General features: G+C 41.7%; 1 protein-coding gene across 4 annotated transcripts in view; it reads left to right on the forward strand.

The window, feature by feature from the left end:
* LOC124994643 (cyclic nucleotide-binding domain-containing protein 2-like) overlaps positions 1 to 27694 on the forward strand; it is a 98748-nt gene that overhangs the window by 20970 nt on the left and 50084 nt on the right. For all 4 annotated transcript variants that reach the window (XM_047566798.1, XM_047566799.1, XM_047566802.1 and 1 more), the window contains exon 7: positions 26501 to 26565. In XM_047566798.1, coding sequence (XP_047422754.1) covers positions 26501 to 26565 — 65 coding nt within the window. The remainder of the gene's footprint in view (positions 1 to 26500; positions 26566 to 27694) is intronic.

Here is a 27694-nt window from a genome sequence, read left to right on the forward strand (position 1 = left end):
GCTTTATTATAATGAGAACAAATAAGTTCTTGCTGTTGATGGCAAATATGGCCTTCTAACAAAATCGTCAAGTGAGTATAAATGCTGTGTGTCGTTCAGAGACAAGACAGTTTGCTGGCTTGTTACTATGTTTGTGATTTGAAGTTAAAATTACATGTCACAGGAACATACTCTGGTGTCACTGAAACTTTTGGGCAGGGGGTGGTAGTGGTGGTGCTGGGGATTGAACCCAGGGGTGCTCTACCACTGAGCTACATTGCCAGCCCTTTTTAGTTTTTATTTTGAGACAGGGTCTTGCTAAGTTGCCTGGGGTGTCCTTGACCTTGTTGTGCTCCTCCTGCCCTAGCCTCCAGAGTAACTGGGATTACTGGTGTGAGCCACCATGCCTGGCTCTGCTGAGACTCTTAATGATGGGGTAAGAGCTGTATGCATGCCTTGTGTTTGACCTTGACAGTTCATGGTGTTACATTGAGTGGAAAGCCTACATTGAGTGGAAAGCAAAATTCTAAATTTACATTGTTTTGGGGAGTGATTAGAAGTGTTTAACAATTTTTATAGCAGGTTCAGAGGTGCATTATCATCCCCTTTTTATTTAAAAATATTTATCAGATAAATCTCAGGAGATGGAGAACTTAGTTTGAGGTTAATGGTGATCTAACAACAGCTGCTCTAAGCTGTCTTTTATTTTTTGTTTTTATTATTATTACTTAAGACAAATGATTTTCTGAAGCTATTTAGGCCATGCATTCCCACTCTGCCTTATAAATCTTGATGTGCCAGGTAGTGGAGCAATTGCTTAGTTGATCCCTTGGGAATATTGAAGTGAAATCATTGATTAGGGAGGGCACTGTTCAGCTATTTAGCTGGCAGGAAATTCTTTGTTCTTTCATTAGGGAAACTGGTAGCAGCAGAATCTTGCCTAGAGATGTTTATTATTAGTCCTATGGTCATAAGAACCATCTACTGCCTGTCAGAGGCACTATTGGTGAGCCATTCTGGAAGCAAAGGAATGTGCATTGAGTCTGTATTTGATTAGAATTTTTTAAATGGATACCGTTGTCAATACTTATCAGATGAAGTTTATGAGATTTTTCTGTGCATTAATCATTCTGTGATCTGCTCCTTAAATTTGGAGTAGAATATGCAGTAATGTGATTTGGAAATGTCATGAGAAATTTCTTGAACACTTCAGCATTGATGAATACCAACTTAATAGACACACACTGTGTTCTTCTTCACTGAGCTGGTGCTACAGGAACCTGATGGACTGCAGCTATTACGGCCACAGCAAGCGCCACATACTCCAAGGTTCTATGAAAAAAGCATCAGGAAAACAATGATATATAGGATGTGGTTTTCATTTTAAATTATATTTGATTTATTATTTATGGACTAAGAAAGAAAGGTGAGCTCCATTAACCCAGTGACCTTTTTTTTTCCCAAGCAGGATAATTGCATTCTAATGGAAATACAGGAACACTAGGTATTGTAAATACAATACCCCGAACATGTCAGGTTGTTTACTTTGGCTTCTGAAAGTGTCCAATGGCTTTCAGCATAAATTTATAAGAAACTCAAATTCCTTACCAAGCAAAATGGGAAAATGCTGCCCATGTGTTAGCAGCAGGAAGACATAATAACATTCCTGGTGTTAATTGGTATGCATGTCATTTTTAATGTAACGGTCATCCATTTCATTCAAGACTCTGATTATAGACTTACAAGTGTCACTGTGGTGTATCTCAGCAATGGTGTGCTCACGTCTGAGAGCGCTGAGCAAGTCTTGGGTGAAAATCATGACCTGAGAGCTTCCACTCAGGCCCTCCTCACAGACCTCTTGAGTTCTCTGATCTGATCACATGATCTGGTTCTGAAGAGACTGATTTTGAGAACTTCCACCCAGGAGGAGAAGTCTCAGTTCTGCTCATAGGTACTAGGTGTTCTGAGTCCCTGAGTGAATCCAGGGAGTCAGGAGTGGTCTCAAGTGCTGGTTCACACACCACATTCTCTGACTGGTGTGCTCCAATCAGGGACAGAATGAGAACAAGACAGACAGTGTTCATTTTTCATAAAGCTGAATTTATTCACATTTTAAAAACAAGAGCCCCCCCCCCTTTTTTTTTAAGATGATGTCCTTTTCATTTTAATTCTTATTTTTTGGTGCATAAGGCCATATATTTATATATATATATATGTATATATATATATATTTTAATGAAATGATATTGACTCTCCTTGGCAGTCATTGTTTTAGTTCTTACTTAGCACACACAAACCAAAAAGAGCTGTAGATAAATTCCTCTACCTCTACGATTTACAAAATTTTCAACTTACCTGAGAGATCCCCCAATCTGGAAATGGTGTAATGTCAGACCGTTTTGTCTTTGTGAGGACTCAGATCTCATGTCAGGAGATGCTTTCTTTACATTGCTGGTTTGCTGTTATCTGGGCTACGTTGTCTATCAAAACAGTCTTGCTTAGTCCTTAAGAGCACAGACTGTGAACACACTCAGGTGGTTGGGGTTCAAGTTTCAGTGTCACATTGGGGAGCACGTGGCCACTTAAGCCTTCAGAGCTTCATTTTCCTTTCTTGTAAACAGCAACAACAGTACCAATACGGAGGGGTTAATAGTGACCATTAAATTAGTGAATACAAATAAAATGTTTAGAACAGTGCCTGGTATATGACATATATTGGTATAGATATATTTTGCAACTGAACATATGTTCCTTCTTTGCTTCGGCACCGGGACACTCGTAACCAGATTTGTGCATATCTAACTCCATATTGCCTAGGACTTGATTCGGCGAAATAATATGGCCAACCCTTTCTCTTTCCCCATCAGTATTTCTCTCCCTCTGACCCCCTCACCTATTTATTTTCATCATTGTATTATGCACATTTTAAACAAATCCCAAAATAATTGGGATGGGGTAAGATATAAATAAATGAAATTATTAACTTTAAAAGTTCTGTCTCCTGCACCAACAAACCTTTATGGATCACTTCAGGTCCAAGTGGCCTTACCATCCCCTGACCTAAGAGTTGTTCTGATTATGCAAGTTACTGGGTGCCCATAGGTGGCTAGAATATTAGAACTGGAGGAGAAGTCCAGTGGCAATGGTCCCAAGACCCTGTGGGAACCCAGGCCACTAGCTGTTGGGTGAGAGGCCATCGGGAGAGCTGGGAGAGGGAGGAGGTTACGGGATCTGACACAGTTGTGACTCACAGGGTCAAACACTATGACTTATGGAGCACTTTGAAGTAAAAACTGGGGTGTGCTCCGGAACTTGCTTGCATGATCTCATTTAATTCTTCCACTACCCTGCTGGCTTCTTTTCCTGCTCTTTCACAGATTAAGTGGGGGAAGCTAAGAGATAGTAAGCAAGTTATCCAAGGTTCCCAGACTAATAAGCCTTGGAACTGGGGCTCACACCAAGTACCTGACTAGGTGAGCCTGGAGAGGTGGTTGTGAAACTTCCTGATTTCCAGGAGAATAATAAGGGCTCTTGAATCATGTGTGCCAAGACTGTCTAGTGGCCTATCCTACAGTTTGGGATCTGAACCCTTGCCAAGCCTCATTCTCTGGCCTGACTCACGGTCTGTGCTTACTGCCTGGCTCAACCACAGACAGCAGTGTTTTCTTCCTAGGTCTGTGCTTAGCATTTCTCCACAGTCAAGGTGGGGCTGGGTTCTTTGAAGAAAGCAGGTGGAGCTCCCACGCCACCTGGCACTGGGCAGCCCACTCTCTCCAGAGCAGTAAGGAAGTTCATCCCAGGTCGGCAGCAAGCCTCACTTCAGCCTTCATGCTGGTGGGTGCCTGGCAGTGGGCGTGGTCTCCGCTAAGTTTACCCGGGGCTAGGACAGGGCCTAGTAGCCTCAGAGAACTTGATGCCCCATTTTGTATTTCGAACATCTGCACCACGGGTTGTACCTAAAATCGTCACGTAGCTCAGGAGACATTACAATGTCACCATTTTATCTTTCTGTGTTTGTTTTGCTTGTTGTTTGCTCGGAAACTTGATACATAAATATAAGTTTAGGTTTGATTAGATCTGGAGCCCTAAAAAAGAGTTGTGAGCACTGAGAAATAAAAGGCCTTGTGAGAATGGTGATTAAACTCTTTTTAGCAGCTTGTGGCTGATTATTCATTCGAGGTCCAGATTGTATGAACGCTTGTCCCCTAGAAGTCCTAGGAAATTGATCTTCAGATGTGTATTACCCATTTGTTCTCGAAACACTTGAAGTTTCCAGTCTTGCCTTTATTTCAGAATCCTTCAGTAGGGATAACTCATTTCATAAGAGTAATTCACTCAAGAAGTCCAAAAACAGTACAGCATTGTGACTTACAATCAGAGAAATAAATTCTAACCCTGACATTGCGACTTATGTAATGTGTGACTTTGGGTAAATGACATCCTCTCTGAGCCTCAGTTGGCTCGCCTGTAAATGGGGATGATAATGTCTTTTAATCACAGTGGCTACAAAATTAATTCAAGAAAGCAACTCAAGGTGGTTATTGAGCCCTTACTATATGCCAGGCACTGTTCTAGGCCTTTTGGAGATGGTGGTAAACTTGAACTTCAAAGGGGAGAGGCACGTTAACAATTATGATAAAATAAGATGCAGACTAAGATAGTGAGAAATTTAAGGGGCCTCAGGTGCTCCAGGGTAAATGTAAGTAACAGTTTCAGCCAGCGGATCTCTGCCTTGACTATTGTCAGATAAAACCAATGTCTTGGTCTCATCACAGTTAAATCAGAATTTCTAAGCCCTCCAGTGATTCTAATATGGTGTCAGATTTGAGAAACACTGGTTTAGGGATGCTTATCAGAGGAAGCTGGAGTTTCTAGATGAAGCATGCTGGATGCACCAGTGTTGGTGCTTTGTGTGTGCATGTGTGTGTGTGCGTGCGTGTGCGTGCGTGCGTGTGTGTGTGTGTGTGTGTGTGTGTGTAGCTGCAGGGGAAAAGACTGGTGCATTCTGGGGAAATGCAGGGGGTTGAGCACAGAGCCCGGGAAAAAGGAGGCAGGAGAGTGGAACCACAGCACAGCTCAGGGCCTGGGATTTCATTCCAAAGGAATGGCTTGTGTAAAGGGATCGATGCTGGCACACGGTCAGCCTCCGTGGATGACGACAGTGGCTATTAGCAGAGGACGCTTGAGTTCTTAGAGTCAGTGACTCCCAGGAAGGGAGGGACATTCTGCATCCACTCAAGGGTTGTGATGAAGCTCACTGCTCAGAACATTTAGATTACAGCCACAAGAGTGGTAGAGACCGCCGGCCTGGGTCGCAGGCCGCCCCAGCCCCTGGTGTCTGTAGTGTGTAGGGAGTGACAACTAGCTCCTCGCTGGATTTATTTTTTTAATTGTGGCAAAATACACATAACAAAACTGGTGATTTTAACTTTTTTTTTTTTTTTTTGGTGGTGCTGGGGATTGAGTCCAGGGCTCATATATGGTAGGATACTATACCCCCAGCCCTTTAACCATGATTTAAGTGTGCAGTTCAGTGGTATTAAGTATATCCACATTGGTATGCATCCCTCACCACTGTCTATCATCCCAAGGTGACACTTTGTACCTATTAAATAATAACTCCCATTTCCCCTCCCCCAGACCTCAGAACCTCTGCCTCTACATTTGACTGGTGGGGATTCCTGGTACAAAGGGACTCGTGCAGTATCTACCCTTTGCTGATTGGCTTATTTTACTCAGCACCTGTCCTCTCGAGGCATTAACGGGTCTTTTCTTGGACCTTGAACTCTGACACCGTGACAGCATTTGAGTCACCAGATGTGAGGGAGCTCAAGATATTTCAGCAAACGAGATGACCCACCAGTGTCCCAGCGAGTGTGAAAGGGTTGCTGAGTCTCCATGATAAAAGTTTGAGGGTCCTGATTTATCTGTTACAGGCTATCAGTCTGTTCCCTCAGATAATGTAAGGACGACATGGAGGTAGCTGTGTATGATCTTTTTAGAGGTTATTATTCTCACTTTCTCTCGATCGTATTTTTTTGTTGAAGCTTAGTTCTGAAGACGATGTATACCTAAGTCATATGACAGACAAATACAATGGACTTTCAGGTGTTCGTTTTCTTCAGGTGGGACAAGAAACATACAGGAATTGACTTTTAAGATCATCTCGGTTTATGTTTATATTAAAGCAGTGCCACAGTTTGGATCTGGAATGTCCCCCAAAGGTCTATGAGCTAAGAGCTTAGCCTCCAGCTTGATGCTATGGGGAGGTGAGGGAAACTTTAAGAGGTCAGGCCCAATGGAAAGTCTTTCTGCCACAGGGGGAACTTGTCCTTGAAGGGGATTGTGGATCCCCAGCTCCTTCCTTTTCCAATTTTTCACATCTCGAGCATGAGGTGAGGAATTTTGCCCCTCTACATGTTTCCTCCATAATGTGCTGCCTCAACACAGGTCCAAAAGGAATTGAGGACACCAACCATGGACTAAAACCTCCAAAACTGTGAGCCAGTAAAGCTTTTTTCTTTATAAGTTGTCTGCCTCAGGTATTTTGTTATAATAGCAGAAAGTTTACTGACACAAGTAGGAACAACTAATATGTTTATAGTTTTGAACTATTATCCATAGTCCAATTACATGACTAATCTATTTGCAGATAATTCTGTCTGTTCTCCCCAAAATTTTATGTATTGCTTCTTCAAAGGATGGAAATCACTTACCATAATAATCTTGCAAAAAAATCATCACATCTCATCAGTAGCTTAATCTTCTGGAAAGGCACTTGATTCTTTCTTTTTATCTTCTTTCTTCACATTTTATTTACTTAAAAAGTACTTCTTGAGTTCTTAAAATGCACCAGGCACTGAGTTAGAGTCCACAACAATCAATCAAATTAACTTAATATTAGATTTTGATTTATAGAATTGCTTTCTGATTCACATAATCATCTGGTGCTAAATTCATAGGATGTTAAGTGAGTCACTGTTCTCACATGATTCTTTTTTCTGTAACTTGAAGGGGTAAGAACACTTGAGGGGGCTGTCTGGCTGACTGCCAAGCTGACTCACTGGGTGGTAGAATTCCTATTATCTGGGCTTGATTTTAGCCTTGAAGTTCTAGAAGTTTCTGTGCCAGTGCCTCATAGGATGCCTCCTGAGATGAGAGGAGAGGACAGGCTCATATTAACTTACAAGAGAATGGTGCATAAATCTGATTATTGATTTATTAATTTCGATGGGGGAATGTCTCTTTCCAGTCACTAAAATATTCATTTTTATCATCTAATGAATCCTTCCAGTATCAGGATGCCTGAGAGACTGAATTAACAGTCAGAGAGTTGCTAAGTGAATATGGGATTGAAGTAAAGTCAGGTAAATGGTTCCAAGGGATCTTTTGTCCAGGCCACAGGGACACCTGGTATAAATTGACACCCTGCAACTAAGAGCACCTCCAGAGAGAACCCATCATATCCCCAGATTCCATATCCCACCAGTGCTGGAAACTTATTGCTAATGTTTTCTGATCCTCATTTCCCATGTTGGGCTGATTACTCTTCTGAGTGACTCAATCTATAATGACATGCTAATATAATCAAGGTTAAGTTACCATCATAAGTTAAGGTCGTACCATCTCTTTAAAGTGATTGTGCATTTCTAATTTATCCCTTAATGGGTTTTGATTATTTGCCAAATTCTTAGAGGTTTAGGACTTTTTTGTACCCCTGGTACCCTTGTCTAAATGAAATTGTTCTCTTTGCTTGCACCTATCTATCTATTCAAAAAATGCTAGGTGGGTGGGGATGTAGTTCAGTGGTAAAGCCCTTACCTAGGGTGCTGGGGGTACAGTGCTAGGTGCTTGCCCTGCATGCAGCAGGCCCAGGGTTCAGGATAGACACACACACACACACACACACACACACACACACGCGCGCGCACACACACACACACACGCAGACACACACACACACACACACACACACTGCCATATTTCTTTAGAACAAAAACTTTAGACATAAATAATCCATGAGTCTTTCTTTTGTTAGATCTTCCAATTCTTTCATCTATTTAATTCATTTCTACTCTATTTCCCCACGAACTAAATTTTAGACAAGTTCTTTGAACTGAATTCAGTTAGGAATTTTAGCCCCAAGCAATCAGAGAAAGAAAATCTGATTCTTGATCATGAGCTAGAATTCATGGGTTTATTTTAAAATAAAATGCTATCAATTACCCCCATTTTCACTGTTTTATCACTTTCACTGGGGGCCCTTCTTTGGCTGGCTTGGTTTCTCTGGTTCTAGATGTTGGCTTCCTTCCTTTGTCCATGTGCCCATTCTAGGGAGCAGAAGTCTTGACTGGGTCTATTTGAATTCTAAATGCCTTGAGTTCCTGGGCCCTTTCTGTGAGCTTTTGAAATGGGATAAGATAATCAGTCACCTGTTATATCTGTTCTAAGTCCGGGCCCTTGCCCAGATGTCCAGTTTTTAGATTTTCAAAGTAGTACTGAAACACCGCACTTTTGCATTGTATTCAACTGTATATTATTTTCATAGCTGCACAAAAATCACATTTCTTTTTTTCCTGGACTTCTAACAGTGCCTTCGTGCACCCTCTGTACTAACTATGGAGTTTAATGCTTCACACTTCCTGCCTAAGAATCTAGTGTATTGACATCACCCTTGTCATCCCTGTTGATATTGCTTATTTCAGAGAAATTAATGTGCTGGCTAGTGGTATTTTTACTTCTCATTTTAGGACTTTCGGGTGTGATGTGTTTTTAAAAAAGTCAATCTAGTAAATTAATCATGGACTAGAGATGGCAGCATATGTGCATGTGGGGCCTTGAAGATTAAGTTCTTGGGACTCAGAAGAACAAATATTATAAAGTACATTTTATGTATTGGAAAAGGAATAGCTACTATAATGAATTTTTAAGTTAGCAATTTGTTTAGTCTCCAGAGGCTCTGGCAGCTTGCTAAGGTTAAGGGGGTAAAAAGCACCTGCAGAGAGGAATTCTCAGTCAGAACCAACATTTAAAATAGTGGTGTGTTAATGCTTAAAAAGAAATGCTACATGCATTTTTAATAAGTTCTAGCTTTTGCAGCTGGATCTAATGAATGATGCTCCAAGAGGTTGAGCCAGCTTGCCATTTTCCAAGGCTCTAGTTTCCATTATTTATGTCCTTTCCAATAGAGTCTATGGCACATTCTTAAATTAAAGACTTGATTTTGCTAAAAGTACAGCCTGGTACCTGGATGGAGACATGTGGCAAATGTCACTGAGCCTCCACTTTTTAAAATCCCACTATTCTTATGTAGGAATAATCAGCCATTTAACTTAAAATCAAGTACATTTTCAAGGATCCTCTTCATGGGTTTGTTCTTTGAAAATGAATCTCTTATGTGATCAGTGGTTGATTAAGTGCCCAAGAGGATGGTTTTCCTCGCAATATGAAGTGAAGATGTGTCATATAAAATCTGGTCAAAACTCAAAGGTAAATTGAAGATTCCATGAATTTTTATGATATTTGCCCAGAGTGATTTGATTTTAGCAATAGGTTAGAGAGGTTATGACCTCATATAGATGTTGTTGCTTTGGCTTGAATGTGTCTCCCAAAAGCTCCTGTGTTGGAACCTTGACCTCGAATTCACGGCACTTGGAATGTTTGGGACATAATTAAGGTTAGATGAGGTCATAAGGGCGAGTCCCTATCATGGGATTAGTGGTTTTTAACAAGAGGAAGAGAGACCTGAGTTTTCACGCCTCCAACTGTTCCACGTGATGTCTTCTGCCACGTTGTGATGCGGCAAGTAGGCCCTCACCAGGTGCAGCCACTCCATCCTGGACATCCAGCCTCTAGAAATAAATTTCTTTTTTTTTTTTTTTTTTTTTTTTTTTTAAATTTCTATTTTTTTATTTTTATTTTTTATTTTTACAGACTGCATTTTGATTCATTGTACACAGATGGGGTACAACTTTTCATTTCTATGGTTGTGCATGATGTAGATTCACACCATTCATGTAATCATACATGTACATAGGGTAATACTGTCTAAGGTAAGCAAAACTTATTAAAATGGAGAAAAGAACACATCAAGAATGATGCCCAGGGCCAGGCACAGTGGTGCATGCCTGTAATCCCAGTGACTCGGAAGGTTGAGGCAGGAGGATGGCAAGTTCAAAGTCAGCCTCAGCTACTTAGTGAGGCCCTGAGCAACTTAGTGAGACAAAATTTTAAACAAAAGGCTGGGGATGTGGCCCAGTGGTTAAGTGTCCCTGGGTTCAATCTCAAGTACTAAAAAAAAAAAAATGATGCCCCCCAGTCACAGGCCAGATTAAATGATTTCTCTGAGCCCTTTGAGATTCATGTTCTTGAGTTCCATCCTTCCTGATGATGTTTTCCCAAAGCCCCTCCCAAGAATTGGGGGGCACTTGTTTGTTTTGTCTTTAATCAATCAGCACCAGGCTTTTTCTAGAGATAAGGAGCCCTACTCTAAGTACCATCCACCTTTTTTTTTTTTTTTTATTTATTTTTTTTTAATTTTTTTTATTTTTTATTTATTTATTTATTTTACGTTTACATAGGGTAATGATGTTTATTATATTTTTCCCCTCCCCCCCACCCCTCCCACCCCTCCCACCCCTCCCACCCCTCTTTTCCCTCTACACAGTCCTTCTTTCCTTCATTCTTACTGCTCTCCTTAGCCTAACTCTAAACCTAACCCTAAACCTAATGCTAGCCCGTCCCACCCCCCATTATATGTCCTCATCCGCTTATCAGCGAGATCATTCGTCCTTTAGTTTTTTGAGATTGGCTTATCTCACTTAGCATGATATTCTCCAATTTCGACCATTTGCCTACAAATGCCATAATTTTATCATTCTTCATTGCGGAGTAATATTCCATTGTATAAATATGCCACAGTTTCTTTATCCATTCATCAACTGAAGGGCATCTAGGTTGGTTCCACAATCTGGCTATGGTGAATTGAGCAGCAATGAACATTGATGTGGCTGTATCTCTGTAGTATGCTGATTTTAAGTCCTTTGGGTATAGGCCAAGGAGTGGGATAGCTGGGTCAAATGGTGTTTCCATTCCAAGCTTTCTGAGGAATCTCCACACTGCTTTCCAGAGTGGTTGCACTAATTTGCAACCCCACCAGCAATGTATGAGTGTTCCTTTTTCACCACATCCTCGCCAACACCTATTGTTGCTTGTATTCTTGATAATCGCCATTCTAATTGGGGTGAGATGAAATCTTAGGGTAGTTTTGATTTGCATTTCCCTTATTACTAGGGATGTTGAACATTTTTTCATATATCTGGTGATTACTTGTACATCTTCTTCTGTGAAGTGTCTGTTCATTTCCTTAGCCCATTTGTTGATTGGATTATTTGTATTCTTCGTGTAGAGTTTTTTGAGTTCTTTATAGATTCTGGAAATTAGCGCTCTATCTGAGGTATGGTTGGCAAAGATATTCTCCCACTCTGTAGGCTCTCTCTTCACATTTCTGATAGTTTCCTTTGCTGACAGAAAGCTTTTTAGTTTGAATCTATCCCAGTTGTTTATTCTTGCTTTTATTTCTTGTGCTATGGGAGTCCTGTTAAGGAAATCTGATCCTGAGCCAACAAGTTGAAGATTTGGACCTACTTTTTCTTCTATAAGATGCAGGGTCTCTGGTCTGATTCCGAGGTCCTTGATCCATTTTGAGTTGAGTTTTGTGTAGGGTGAGAGATAGGGGTTTAGTTTCATTCTATTGCATATAGTTTTTCCAGTTTTCCCAGCACCATTTGTTGAAGAGGCTATCTTTTCTCCATTGCATATTGTTGGAACCTTTGTCTAGTATGAGAAAATTGTATTTATTTGGGTTTGTGTCCATGTCCTCTATTCTGTACCATTGATCTACCTGTCTATTTTGGTACCAATACCATGCCGTTTTTGTTACTATTGCTTTGTAGTAGAGTTGAAGATCTGGTATTGCAATACCCCCTGCTTCGCTCTTGCTACTGAGGATTGCTTTAGCTATTCTAGGTTTTTTATTCTTCCAGATGAATTTCATAATTGCTTGCTCTATTTCTGCGAGGTACATCATTGGGATTTTAATTGGAATTGCATTGAATCTGTATAGAACTTTAGGTAGTATAGCCATTTTGACGATATTAATTCTGCCTATCCAGGAACATGGGAGATCTTTCCATCTTCTAAGGTTTTCTTGAATTTCTTTCTTTAGTGTTCTGTAGTTCTCATTGTAGAGGTCTTTCACCTCTTTTGTGAGATTGATTCCCAAGTATTTTATTTTTTTCGATGCTATTGTGAATGGAGTAGTTTTCCTAATTTCTCTTTCTGAAGATTCATCACTTATGTATAAAAATGCATTGGATTTATGAGCATTGATCTTGTAACCTGCTACTTTACTGAATTCACTTATGAGTTCTAAAAGTTTTCTGGTGGAATTTCCAGGTTCCTCTAAATATATAATCATGTCATCAGCGAACAGGGATAGTTTGAGTTCTTCTTTTCCTATTCGTATCCCTTTAATTTCTTTGGTTTGTCTGATTGCTCTGGCTAGAGTCTCAAGGACGATGTTGAATAGAAGCGGTGAAAGAGGGCATCCCTGCCTTGTTCCAGTTTTTAGGGGGAACGCTTTCAGTTTTTCACCATTTAGAATGATATTAGCCATGGGCTTAGCGTAGATGGCCTTTATAATGTTTAGGAATGTTCCCATTACCCCAATTTTTTCTAGTGTTTTGAGCATGAAGGGATGCTGTATTTTATCAAATGCTTTTTCTGCATCTATTGAAATAATCATGTGATTCTTAACTTTAAGTCTGTTGATATGGTGAATGACATTTATTGATTTCCGAATGTTGAACCAACCTTGCATCCCTGGGATAAAACCCACTTGATCGTGGTGCACTATCTTTTTAATATATATTTGTATGCGATTTGCTAAAATTTTGTTGAGAATTTTTGCATCGATGTTCATTAAGGATATTGGTCTGAAATTTTCTTTCCTTGATGTGTCTCTGTCTGGTTTAGGTATCAGGGTGATATTGGCTTCATAGAACGAGTTTGGTAGGGTTCCCTCCTCTTCTATTTCATGGAATAGTTTGAGGAGTATTGGAATGAGCTCTTCTTTAAAGGTTTTATAGAACTCGGCTGAGAACCCATCTGGTCCTGGACTTTTCTTTGTTGGTAGGCTTTTGATGACCTCTTCCATTTCATTGCTTGAAATTGGTTTATTTAAGTTGTGTATGTCCTCCTCGTTCAGTTTAGGTAGTTCATATGTCTCTAGAAATTTGTTGACGTCTTCAAGGTTTTCTGTTTTGTTGGAGTATAGATTTTCGAAATAGCTTCTAATTATGTTTTGTATTTCACTCGTGTCTGTTGTGATGTTTCCTTGTTCATTCCGAATTTTAGTAATTTGAGTTTTCTCCCTCTTTCTCTTTGTTAGTGTGGCTAAGGGTTTATCAATTTTATTTATTTTTTCAAAGAACCAACTATTTATTTTATTAATTTTTCCGATTGTTTCTTTTGTTTCGATTTCGTTGATTTCGGCTCTGATTTTAACTATTTCCTGTCTTCTACTACTTTTGGTATTGGTCTGCTCTTCTTTTTCTAGTGCTTTGAGCTGTAGTGTTAACTCGTTTATTTGTTGATTTCTACTTCTTTTTTTGAATGCACCCCATGAAATAAATCTTCCTCTAAGTACTGCTTTCATAGTGTCCCAGAGATTTTGATATGATGTGTCTTTGTTCTCGTTTACTTCTAAGAATTTTTTTATTTCCCTCCTGATGTCTTCTGTTATCCATTCATCGTATAATAGTGTATTATTTAGTCTCCAGGTATTGGAGAAGTTTCTGTTTTTTATTCTGTCATTTATTTCTAATTTCAATCCATTATGATCTGATAGAGTACAAGGTAGTATCTCTATCTTCTTGTATTTACTAACAGTAGCTTTGTGGCATAAAATATGGTCTATTTTAGAGAAGGATCCATGTGCTGCTGAGAAGAAAGTGTATTCATTCTTTGTTGGATGGTATATTCTATATATGTCCGTTAAGTCTAAATTGCTGATTGTGTTGTCGAGATCTATAGTTTCTTTATTCAATTTTGTTTGGACGATCTATCCAGTGGTGAGAGAGGTGTGTTAAAATCGCCTAGTATTATTGTGTTGTGGTCTATTTGATTTCTGGAATTGAGAAGGATTTGTTTGACGTACATGGATGAGCCAATGTTTGGGGCATAGATATTTATGATTGTTATGTCTTGCTGATTTATGCTTCCCTTAAGCAGCATGTAATGTCCTTCTTTATCCCTTCTGACTAGTTTTGGTTTGAAGTCCACATTATCTGAGATGAGGATGGATACTCCAGCTTTTTTGCTGTGTCCGTGTGCATGGTATGTTTTTCCCCATCCTTTCACCTTTAGTCTATGGGTGTCTCTTTCTATGAGATGTGTCTCTTGCAGGCAGCATATTGTTGGATTTTTCTTTTTAATCCAATCTGCCAGTCTGTGTCTTTTGATTGATGAATTCAGGCCATTAACATTCAGGGTTATTATTGTGATATGATTTGTATTCCCAGTCAATTGACTCATATTTGTTTTTGACATGATTTGGTTTCTCCTTTATTTGGCTATTCCTTTAGGCTAGCGCCTCCTGTTGCTGATTTGCATCGTTGTTTTTCATCTCTTCCTCATGGAATATTTTGCTGAGAATGTTCTGTAATGCTGGCTTTCTTTTTGTAAATTCCTTTAGCTTTTGTTTATCATGGAAGGATCTTATTTCATCGTCAAATTTGAAGGTAAGTTTTGCTGGGTATAAGATTCTTGGTTGGCATCCATTTTCTTTCAGGGCTTGGTATATGTTGTTCCAGGCCCTTCTAGCTTTTAGGGTCTGGATTGAAAAATCTGCTGATATTCTTATTGGTTTCCCTCTGAATGTAATTTGATTCTTTTCTCTCGCGGCCTTTAAAATTCTGTCTTTATTTTGTATGTTAGGTATTTTCATAATAATGTGCCTTGGTGTGGGTCTGTTGTAATTTTGTATGTTTGGAGTTCTATAAGCCTCTTGTACTTGGTTTTCCATTTCGTTCTTCAGATTTGGGAAATTTTCTGTTATTATTTCATTGAATAGATTGTTCATTCCTTTGGTTTGTTTCTCTAAGCCTTCCTCAATCCCAATAATTCTCAAATTTGGCCTTTTCATGATATCCCATAGTTCTTGGAGATTCTGTTCATGATTTCTTACCATCTTCTCTGTTTGTTCCACTTTGTTTTCAAGGTTAAATATTTTGTCTTCAATGTCTGAGGTTCTGTCTTCCAGGTGTTCTATCCTATTGGTTATGCTTTCTATGGAGTTTTTAACTTGGTTTATTGTTTCCTTCATTTCAAGGATTTCAGTTTGGTTTTTTTTCAGTATCTCTAACTCTTTATTGAAATGATCTCTTGCTTCCCGTATTTGGTCTTTTAACTGTTGATTGGTGCGATCATTTAATGCCTGCATTTGCTCTTTCATCTCCTCCTTCAATGCCTGCATTTGCTCTTTCATCTCCTCATTAGCTTCCCTGATCGTTTTAATTACGTACATTCTGAACTCCCTTTCTGACATTTCTTCTGTTCTGCTGTCATTGGGTTTTATTGATGTAGTATCTAGGTTTGTTTGGGACATTTTCTTCCCTTGTTTTCTCATAATGGTCAGTTGTCAGTGGGACCCTGAGATATTGCAGTTTTCCACTATTGGCTTATAGTGTCCCAGTAGATTTCCAGTGTATCACCTCCCAGCCTTCAGTAGCCTGATGTCTTGGAGGAATCTGATAAAGCAGCTCATTCGAAGAATACTGCCCCTAGCCCCCTACTGGTTCCACGTTTTGGAACTGGCTCTGTGCGGAAATGCTCTCACTGTGGGCCTGCACCGTGCAGCTGGCCGTGTGGGAAGAGCCCACTGCCGGAGTGTGGAAGACTACCTTGGGAAGACTCAAGCTGCCCTGCCTGGCTCTGCTAAGCCACCTCTATCTGGGCCTGCCACCCGGGCTGAGCTTTACCCAGTGGGCAGACTCACCCGTGGCTCCACTTCAGTCCGAGTCTCTCAATGCCTCCCCTTCTTAACTCCTGGGTTGTGGAGCGACCGGGGGTGCAGTCTCCCTCTAGGCCGCCATCTTGGATCGCCCCGTGAAGAGAGCCCGCAGCCGGAGTGGGCAGAGCCGCCTGAAGAGGTCTCCGGCTGCCCTGTCCTTATCCCTGAGGCTGATTGCAGATCGAGGCTCTCCGCTGGTTCTTTGCAGGAGTACACTGCACTGCAGCAGCTCCGGGACTCAGAGCGTGCTCTGTTCAGACAGGCTCTCACTAACGGGCCAGTTCCGTTCCGAGAACCTGGAGAAGCTGGCTGTGTGGGCGGGGCCCACCGCCGGAGTGCGCAGGACTGCCTGTGGATGACTCTAGCTGCCCTGCCCGGCTCCGATAAGCCACCTCTATCTGGGCCTGCCACCTGGGCCGAGCTTTACCCAGTGGGCAGACTCACCCGTGGCTCCACTTCAGTCCGAGTCTCTCAATGCCTCCCCTTCTTAACTCCTGGGTTCTGGAGCGACCGGGGGTGCAGTCTCCCTCTAGGCCGCCATCTTGGATCGCCCCGTTAAGAGAGCCCGCAGCCGGAGTGGGCAGAGCCGCCTGAAGAGGTCTCCGGCTGCCCTGACCTTATCCCTGAGGCTGACTGCAGATCGAGCCTCTCCGCTGGTTCTTTGCAGGAGTACACTGCACTGCAGGGGCTCCGGGACTCGGAGTGTGCTCTGTTCAGACAGGCTCTCACTAGCGGGCCAGTTCCGTTCCGAGAACCTGGAGAAGCTGGCTGTGTGGGCGGGGCCCACCGCCGGAGTGCGCAGGACTGCCTGTGGATGACTCTAGCTGCCCTGCCCGGCTCCGATAAGCCACCTCTATCTGGGCCTGCCACCCGGGCCGAGCTTTACCCAGTGGGCAGACTCACCCGTGGCTCCACTTCAGTCCGAGTCTCTCAATGCCTCCCCTTCTTAACTCCTGGGTTGTGGAGCGACCGGAGGTGCAGTCTCCCTCTAGACCGCCATCTTGGATCGCCCCGTCTAGAAATAAATTTCTTTTCATTATAAATTACCAAGGGTCAGGTGTTCTCAACACAAAGTGAACTAAGGCAACCGTCCCATGGACACAGTAAACCATCACTTGGAAAACTAGAGCCTTGGAAAATGGCAAGCTGGCTCAACCTCTTGGAGCATCATTCATTAGATCCAGCTGCAAAAGCTAGAACTTATTACCATAAATATGGAAATAAGAAATATGTAATTAGAGAAGGAGAGATAGACCCACATTCTTGGAGAGACTCACTCCTGACACCCTGTTTCACCACGTACTCTGTTAGGCCTCCAGGGCAAATACGGCTTGTTTAACATTGATGTCCAGACCGTGGAAGCTCTTGGCTGCCACTTTATCTCCTCCCTGAAATCTCCCTCCTTGTTCCAGGAATCCCCAATGAACTTTTCCACTCAAAATTTTCTGCTCTTGCCTTTTCACTAAGCTGCTTTGACTGCCCTGACAATGCCTCTGGGGAGTGTCAGTTCCATCCTGTGGTCTTTTGATCTGCTGTGGGAAGGGGTGGGTGGGCTTCTTCTACATGCCCTTCAGCTTCATGGTCCGTGTTTTCCCCAACATGATTCAAAACCAGAGCCTTGGACTGTGAAGGGCATGGACTCCATCCCATCCCATTCATCCCCTTGTTGTCTCTCATTCCTGTCCACCTCAGAACAGAAATGCTTCTCCTTCTTTAGTCAAAAGTGAGTCCTTTGGATGAGCAGCTCACACTGATTGATTCCTGCAGGGCTCACTCGGTCACCAATTCTGCAGACCACAATCTAGGTTGGACACAGGGCATCCTGTTGCAAATGCAGTTTTACTTGAAAAACAGGAACTGTTGTCAGTGCAACAGTGATTTTCAGACAGCTTAAAGGATAAACAGAATTCACCCAAGGAACAGTAAGGCTTTTGATTAAGCTTTGAGATTCTCTGTTGGCTGTGATAAATAAGAACTATTTTTATCCCTTGTTCCTCTGTGCTACAACTGAATACTGTAAAAAGAAGAAAAAAGAAAAAAGACAGCAGAAACTTAAAGATAGAACATTCAATATTTTGACCCTCAAGAAGTAACTCCTGAGAAAAATTATCTTCTGTTTATCTATTCAGCTGTCTTTCTCCTTCTTGTATATGTTTGCATGCTGTCTCTTGCTTCACTTAAAATTTCCTCACACCTTCAATGAGGTAAAAATAAGACCTCATTTCAAAGCGCTATAGTATAGAATGTTACATAGATACAGTTTCATCAAGGAGTCATCCATTTCTGGGCATTTGGGTTATAAAATATGATATTTAGAAACAGCAATATATGGGCTGGGGTTGTGGCTCAGTGGTAGAGCACTTATCTAGCATGTGTGAGGCACTGGGTTCGATTCTCAGCACCACATATAAATAAATGGAATAAAGGTCCATCAATAACTAAAAATACATATAAAAATTTTTTAAAAAGAAGCAGCGATATATGACAAAGTTATGATTAAAAAACAACAGCAGAATTTCCACCAATGTCACACTATGATTTTCAGCAAAATCAAGACTGAATTTTGTTTTGATGACTCTAATCAGTGGTCTTGGCAGGAAAGAACCCTTAGGAAGGCTCTTGTTTATGCATATTCTATCAATCATTTGTGTGTTTTAATTCTGAATTCATTAGAGTTATTGATGGTTCAAGTATAGTTGAGAACATAAGTTCCATGCTTGGAATTTTCCAATTTTTTCAATTCACAGTAAGAACCAGAACAACTCAATACTTGCTAATAACCAACACCTTAACTGCCTGGGTAGTGACTGGTTATTCTTTGTTGTGCAGTAGAAACAGAACTGTGATGAATTAATTTTCTAATTCTTCTTCCCTGCTGTGTCTGCATTGCCAGTGCCTCTTGTCTAAAAGAGACCCTTGCTTCCTACTTGGGCACCACACTCTAGAACTGGACACCCACCACTCCCGAGGGCTTATCAGCACTTAGCTCATTGTTATGGTTCGGATGCGAGGTGTCCCCCAAACGCCCACATGTGAGACAATGCAAGAAGGTTCAGAGGAGAAATGGTTTGGTTGTGAGAGTCTTAACCCCATCAGTGAATTAATCTCCAGCAGGGATTAACTGTGTGGTACCTGAAGTGGCGGGTGTGGCTGGAGGAGGTGGGAATTGGGCGTGGTTTGGTGGTATCTGGTGAGTGGAGACTCTCTCTGCTTCCTGATCACCATGTGAATGGCTTTCCTCTGCTGCACTGTTCTGTCACAATGTCCTGCCTCACCTCAAGCCCAAGGAATGGAGCCTGCTGTCTATGGACTGAGACCTCTGAAACTGTGAGCCCTCAAATTTTTCCTCCTCTGCAATTGTTCTGGTCAGATCCTTTTGGTGATGGCAGAGAAAAAGCTGACTAAAACACTCATCCTGCCTCACATCCCGCCAGAATGGAAACCACACCCCCAGGGCTTCCATATTGTCTGTACCCTCTGCTACTTTTCTCTGCTTTCGATTCTTCTGGTCCAATTTTCTGCTCTTTCTCAACCTCCTAAACTCTCCTGCAGGCCCTTTGGAATTTAATGATTGGCCACAGCAAAGTCCCTGATATCATTAACCAGCCTCAGCTGCTACTCTGACCACCATTGCCACCTGCTGGACATGACTGAAACCTGGGCACTTCCTGTGGATACCACTTCCCCTGCAACCCTCCTGTGGAGGCAGTTTATCACTGATGTTCTAATATTATTGTTATTATTATTTCTCACTTGGATGGCAGGGGATTGTCCTCCCAGCACCCTACTCCTGCTGATGGGTCTCTGTAAACACCCCCCTCCTTTGAGTTTTATGCCTTCTCACTTTCCCACCCCTCTGCCTCTCCCTGTTGCTGGTCCCTGCAGCCCCCTTCTTCCTCCTCATTCAATGCTGACCCCAGACTGCTTCATTGTCTTCCTATCACCGTTCTCTGCCTTCATTCTTGGTAATTCTCACCCAACCCTGGGTGCTTTTGACCCTGGCTTGGTTCTCTTCACCTACCTACTGCTCCCCTCAGTCTTAACACTGATCTCTCCAATGAGATACCCCCAAAGTCTTTACTCAAGCATTCACCTCTTAACTAGTATCTTCTATGCTTCCTGCTTGCCTACTTGGGTCCTCTGATTTCACAGTCCTTCGAATTCATTTGGACCTTTAATCCAGTGACACCTTTGTCTCTTCTCTGTGTCTGTCATGAGTTCCCTCCAAAGCCAGCTGAGGTTCCATGGTCTGTTGCTCCAATCATACCCTGTAGACATGCTTCCTCCTCCTCTCTCCCTCCCCCTCTCAAAATGGTATGAACTCTGAACCAAGCCTCTGAATAATGTGGAGAAAACCCCTGGAGCAAGTTAACTGGCCTCTCTTTATGTTCACAGCCACTGCATCATAAGTCCATCTTGGTTTATTTCCTCAATATGTTAGCTTTCCCATTCCCGAGTATGACTCTTCCTCTCCTAATTCTCCCCGCTTGCTTTGATCTGCACAACTGCCCTCTATGATGCTTAGTGAAGATAAATAATAAAACAGGGCCCCTTACCATTCAGTCCCACACCATGGAACGGCCACCCTGTGCTGCAACCATAGTCTCTCCTCGGATGATGTGTCCTTGAGCCTCTCCTTGTGCCCTGGTCCCATCTTCTCACACCTCTTGGGGACACATAGTTTCTCTTGGTGGTCGAGTAGTCAGGTCTTGGAGTCTAATTACTTGAGGGCAAATCTCAGTTCAACCACCTCCTGGGTGTGTGAGCTTAGGAAGATAATGTGACTTCTCTGGGTCTTGGTTGCCCATCAAGTTAATGTTCCCTCCTTTACAGAGGAATCGTGAAGATCAGAGAAAAGATTTCTGTGCAATGCGTAGAACTGATAAGCTTAGCAGCAGGGCTGTGTCTAAGTTACTTGCTACTGCCCCATCCCTTCTATGACTGGGCTTTCCCTCTTCCCTGAATCCCTCCCTTCAGATTCAGAACAAAACTCCTCTATCCCTAACCCTCCAGCTACCCCCCTGGTGCTCTGCTCCTCTTGCCAGCAACCCTTGCTGAACCAGGTGCCTGTCATCTCTACACCCGCCTCTCAATCCTCTCCTCAGTTCCATCCACTTGCACTTCTGCTCACGCTTCTCCAATGAGAGCTGCATCAAGGTCACCAGTGACTGCCATGTTGCTGAAAACCATGGTAACTTCTAGAGTCTTCTTGTATTTAACATCCCTAAGTCTTTGCACCAGTTGTTGTCTTAATTCGTTCCACACTACAACAAACTACCACATACTGGTGACTTAAACAACAAACATTTATCTTTCGCAGTTCCAGATGAAAAGTCCCAGATCAATGTACTAGCTGATTTGGTGTCTGGTGAGGACCCATTTCCTGGTTTGCAGATGGTGCCTTTTTGCTGTGTCGTCCCATGGCAGAGCCCAAAGAGAGGAAGTGAGCTCTTGTGTTTCTTCTTATAGGGGCTAATCCTGTTTACAAGGGTTCTGCCCTAGTGTCCTGCCCTCGTGTCCTAAATGCGTGCTAGAGACAGTTGTGCTTTCTATTCTTCAAGGAACATTTTTTCTCTTGCTTCGGGAACACAACATTGTCCTTTTTCTCTTACCTCATGGTTCTCTTCTATCATTTTCTGATTTCACCAAAGGTTGCTTCATGTCTGTGTGTGGAGGTCCTAGGATGCTCCACGCTCTCATACCCAAACTGAATGACCAATGGGTTCATCTGAGTCAGACTCACCTACTTAACTTGATTTCTCCACCTTAATGCCTAGTAGTTGGAACTGATTTGTTGAAGAGTCTTGAGTCATAGAGATGTGAATACAAATTTGTTTCATTAATTAATTTTGTGCTTTTTTTTTTGTGCTTACTTGAATTCTACTCTTTTTCTGCTTGGAAGTCCCCTTAACATGAACTTGACCCAATTCCATAATTAATCACTTTTAGCTATTAAAATTTAATCCAGCCCAATCCAAAATCTCATTTCTTAAACTCGGTTTCTCCCCTTGGTCCAACAAAACCTAGAGGCACATTCAAGGTGGCAGGTTTGAGTATAGAGAGTTGTGATCTAGCTTGAGATTCCAGCTTCTACTCCCTTTGGAAGGAAGCATAAGTCTCCTTAAGGAATGGTCCTCGCTGGGCCTCTTCCCCTGATGTGGTATGGATGCTTTCTTTTGGTGGTATTGAGCTTTACTCCATCACGGTTGCCCCTCAGAGAGTCGGGCATCTCACTGATCAGTCAGCCCATTCTTCTGCCCTTCTGTTAAGTCATCTACATCTCCACTGGGAGCTGAAGGAGCCTTTGTGGTCCTCCTCCACATCTCTCTGTAGAGAGCAAGGAAAGGGTGGGGTCCCAATCCCCTTCTTCCAAAAGGCCGACATCGAGCTCTCCCAAGAGGCTGTTCACCACACTCTGCTCTGCTGGCAGTTCCCACTGGGCCATCATCTCCAGGCATTCAGCCCGGAAACAAGAGTTTGGTCTGATCCTCACAAGGGCAGCTCAAAGTGATATTGGATTGTGTGTTCTTCACGACACAATAATGCTGAGTAACAAACGCACGAAAAACTCTGGCTCATCACAATTCTTTTTCTTGGACCTGCCTGACAGCCAGGCGTGCTATGCCCTTTGAAGCTGTTTGCCCACAGGTTGCAGGTTGGGTGGTGACTGATCTAGGCTGCATGGACTGGGCAGCTTTGCTTCAGGCAGCAGGTTGGCTTGGGGACCTGCTCTTCCAAGTGTCTCTCACTCTCCTCTTGGGATCAGTCACCAACAGGCACTGGCAGAGGACAGGAGAGTATACTTGAGCACCTAAGCACAATTCTTCTGTCACAGCTGCTAACATCCTATTGGCCAAGGAAAATTCCAAAACAAACCTAAAGTCCAGAGTGGCAGGGGAAATATATAACCTCTTGCATGGGTTCTGTGAAGTTACATGTTGGAAGAATGTGTGTGTGTGTGTGTGTGTGTGTGTGTGTGTGTGTGTGTGTATGTGTGTGGGTGTGTGTGAGAGAGAGAGAGAGAGAGAGAGAGAGAGAGAGAGAGAGAGAGAGAGAGAGAGAGAGAGATTGGGGCCAGTAATTCAATTCACTACACTGTCACTCCTTACCACCATGTTCCATGTGTGAGTGCCCCCCACCTTCTGCAAACTCTTTTCCACCCTAAGGCTATTAGCACTACATTACATTCTGCTGTCAATATATTGGTAACTTTAGCACTGAAGTTTGCTTTCCAGAGGACTCTGGTGACATGACAGCTATTCCTTTCTTCATTTTTTTTAACCTTTAATTTTATTTTATTTTTAACGATCCATATACCCTTAGAGCATTCAATGACTTGAGGATAGATCTGAAAGCCTTTCAGATTCACCATGGAATCAATAAAACACTTTTATTTTCCTATAATACTGTGAAACCTGCCAAAAGATGAAAAACAAATTAATTTGCTCTATATTTGCTCAATAGGAATAATGGGCAGCAGGCAGAAAACGATGGGGAAGAAACAGATTTAATGGAGCTTTGTAATTTGGGAGTTGACATGACTTGGATTTGTGTCTGAATTTAATAGGATTTTCAAGGCACTTTAAAGCTGATTTTTTATTCATATAATTACATATTTGGTGGTCAGTTGGTTGTAAATTTGCCCAGTGCACAGTAGGTCTCTTGTGGAGTATTTTGTGACTGTGGAGGAGCAAGGTTTGCAAAGATAGAAGGACCAGGCACAAGTGCAGGGCTGGTGTGGGGTGACAGGAGGCACTTTGGCCTCAGGTTTATGGATGAAAGGGACTGGGGCTAGGGGTGGGATTCAAGTCATTATGTTCTTTGCTGCAAGTAAAGACAGAAAGGAAAAGGGTTAGGCTTTGGGGAGCTGGCAAGCTGCTTCTCTCTTCTGCAGTGTTGGGGAGAAAGTCAGGAGCCTCTTTCTTGGTTTAATAAAATGGGGAGGGAACTTTGTAGCAATACCCTGGGGTCCCTGGTCCAATGGGGTATGGTCCTCTGCACATCTCAGAAGCACACCGTCATCTTGACGAGCATTACAGTGGCTGCAAGCATAACTGAGATGTGCTGATAAGTGCTTCTCCACCTGTTCCCTTTATCCCGCACCAGGGCAGTGAGTACTGTCATTACCACTTCCATTTAAAAATGAATCACTGAAGGAGTAGAGAGTCATTGAAGGATAATCACCTGGCAAGTGGAAGATTTGAGCTCAGGTCTGTCTGATGGTGGTCCTTGTGCTTAACCACTGTACTCCACTGCCTGGGGCAGAAGGTGAAGGGATGCACTGTAACTTTACAGACACCTGTTTCTACAGTTGCCAGGGAGGGCAGGACAGTGCCTGGAACTCCAGAGTGGTAGCAGCAACCTACAAGGGACAGGAGAGACATGGTCTACAAATTGGCTACTGTCTGCATCTTGGTCACTCTGGGATGGAGAGGTACTGGATTATGGTGACCAGAGGTGAATTTACCTGCAGTTGTGGCAGAAGTAGCGAACTAGGTTGATAACTGTTCAAGGAATCATCTGGGAGCCATCCTGGGCCGCCCGCCCCCCATTGTGGATCAAACCCTTAACAGCCCTGAAATCCCTCCCTGAATTTCATCAACCTGGAAGTTCATGCACACTATTGCTTTTTACATCCTGTTATTTATTAGCATTTATATGACGAGTTCACCTGGCACAGGCCATCTTCTGTTCTCATACATTTCTTCACTATCCACAAATGCAGCTGCATGGTAGCCTAGCTCCACATCCTCAGATTGGATGACCAGGCTTCTCTACTGCCGGTGGGTTTCCATATGTCTCACTGCAACTTTGTTCTGTCAATCATTGTCCCACTGCATTTCTGGGAATATTAGAGAGTGCAGAAAATTGGAAGCATGAGAAACTAGAGTGGATGAAACAGGTGGACACGAGAGCAATTTGAAAGGAGTTATGATTTTCTTTCTAAAATTAGTCTAGCTTTGTTCTACCCCATGCTAGCAGATCTACTGGCCGATGTAGAAGACCAGAAATAGCAGAAGCAGTTAACACTATGGGTTAGTTCTTAAATATTCTGCTGTGCTTGGTTGTCTATGTTCACCCACATCCTTGCTGTACATTGCATAGCCCTGCGTTGTTATCAGGACCAAAGGAGAAGATGCAGACAGGCCTGTATCATAAACTACAGTCCGAGGGGGAAGGTAGTTTTAGAGCTTGTGGAAGATCCTATTTATAAACATTCGGTACCTCTCCTTGGGATGTAATTGTTCATCCCCCCACCCCGTCTTGATGTCAGGCTTGGTCATATGACTTGCTTTGGCCAGTGGCCTGTGAGTGGAGGAGAGGTGTGTCACTTCTGGGCAGAAGCTTTAAGAATCAGCACATGGCTCTCCTTGCTCTCTGCCTCTCTGCTTATGACATGACAGAGTCTCTCTCAGTAGAGGTTCTCTGGTCACTTCATTAAGCAAGCAAAGCTGTTGCTGACCCATGCTGGACATGCACATTGGTAACAAATAGAAATTGTCATTTTAAGCTGCTGGGACTTTTCAGATTGTTTGTATTGACGAATAATCAGCCTGTACTGGCTGACATGCAGTCAAACCCAGGAAGTCTTAGGATGTGTTTGGAATAAAGGACTCAGTAATGACATGTAAATGGTATTATCAATAACCAAGATTGTAGCATTTAAAAAGAAACAAGTTTAGTTTCTGTTTGAACAGTTCAAAAAACCTGTCTTTTTGTCTATTGTATCTTTTTCTCTTTATCTTGTGCTTTGTGTCAGTATCTTTGTGTCTGTATTTTCTCTGTATCTTTTCCTGGAATTTGGCCTTTCACTGGCATTTACACATTTCAGTGTGCAGAAAATGCAATACAGTGTATTTATTTTTATTTTATACTTTTAATGCACAAATTTGGTTTTTATTAATATTAGGGGAAATGGTAAAATTAACTTTGACTTTAAAAATCATTTTACACATGTGTATGTCATTTTCTTTTTGTGTGGTATTATTCAATTTGTTGAAAAATATATTTTATTAAATAGAAGAGCTTGTTGAGAACAGTTAATATCACCAGTTTATAATACAAAAAATGTAGCTAAAAATTAAGAAAAAAGAAAATAAACTGTAAAAAAGAAAAATTAAGAAAAAGCTTCTTTTTTAAGAAATTAAGGCTAACTAAAACTATGATGCTCTTTGTCTATTTTTAAGAAAAAGCATATTTTAACACTATTACTGCATTGAAATTTATTTCATGAAATAATATTTGAGCTGTCTTTTTGTGGCAAATCTTTATTCTAGCAGAGGTGTATAGAATTTTAAAAAGCTATGTGACTTGATCAGGGGAAAAAAATAGAATGAATGACTTTAGAAAGTTGTTGGTTTTGTGGCTGTTGTGGTGTGTGTGTGTGTGTGTGTGTGTGTGTGTGTACTGAATAAAGAGATACTAATTATCTTTTACTTTGTTGTTTAGGATTTTCACTGCATTCTTGAACAGAGAGTCCAAGAACAATACCAAGAAATGCACAGCTTTCTCAGGTACACTGTAGACAGTTCTTATTTTTTTTTTTTTGTGATACTGGGGATCCAACTCAGGGCCTTGTGCTTATGAGGCAAGCACTCTACCAGCTGAGCTATCTCCCCAGCCCTGTAGACAGTTCTTACAGTTTGAAAGAAAAGTCACTGACAAATCCATTTGGTATTTTTGATTTGAAATTCAGGCTACTATCTTAAAAGTGTTCACTTGTTGGAGAGCTGCAGTATGGTGAAAAGAACTTGAGTCTTGAGCATAGACATACCTGACCCTGAATCCTTCTGTTACCAGTTATATATATTTGAAGAATAGATTGACCTCTTTCAGGCTCAATTTTTCCATCTATAAAATGGGCATAACAGTACATTCCTCATTAGGTTGATGTGGATTAAATAAGGTGAATTTTTTTCCACCTTTATTTTATTTAGGTCACCAAGAGTAGTATTTGACAATACCTAGTCAGTAAATATTTGTTGGGTGAATAAATAATTGAACGAACAGTGTAGGCAAAACACTCGAATTGACATGTAAATCTTATGAGTTTTCATCTATTTCTGGATCTTTTATTCTGCTCAGTCTATTCCTGGGGCTGCACCTAATCAGGCAGTACAATCATCTGTCAGAAGCAGTAGCATCATGAGCGCATGTGTGTGTGAGTTCTTCAGATAGCCCATTTAAAGATTTCATAATGCAAATGTATTTGATGTAGTCAGTACATCTTCATGCATTTAATTACATATGATTCATGTATTTACCATACCTTATTTCAGACTAGCCATATATTACATTATATCTAAGAATAAATGGATGAATTAATTAGACTCTGAGATGAGAAGTAGAAACATTTTGAAAATCAAAAAGAATTCACCATGCTGCTGAGGACCATATAGCTATAAAGTAGCTCAGTTTATTTATTTATTTTTATTATTTTGTTATTTAATTTTTTATTAGTGCTTTATAGTTATACATAGTAGTTGGGTTCTTTTTGATTTCATTTATTTTTTGGCTTTGTTATAGCTCATTTAAGCTCAAGGCTCCTTTCACAGGCTGGACTTTATAAGGGGAATAAGGCCTCCAGAGAATGGAAAGAAAAGAAAGGCAGAATACTTTTGCCAGTTGGAAGTTTGTAATCTA

The sequence above is a fragment of the Sciurus carolinensis genome, chromosome 10 (genome assembly GCF_902686445.1).
Source record: "Sciurus carolinensis chromosome 10, mSciCar1.2, whole genome shotgun sequence".
In the NCBI taxonomy this organism is placed as follows: Eukaryota; Metazoa; Chordata; class Mammalia; order Rodentia; family Sciuridae; genus Sciurus; species Sciurus carolinensis.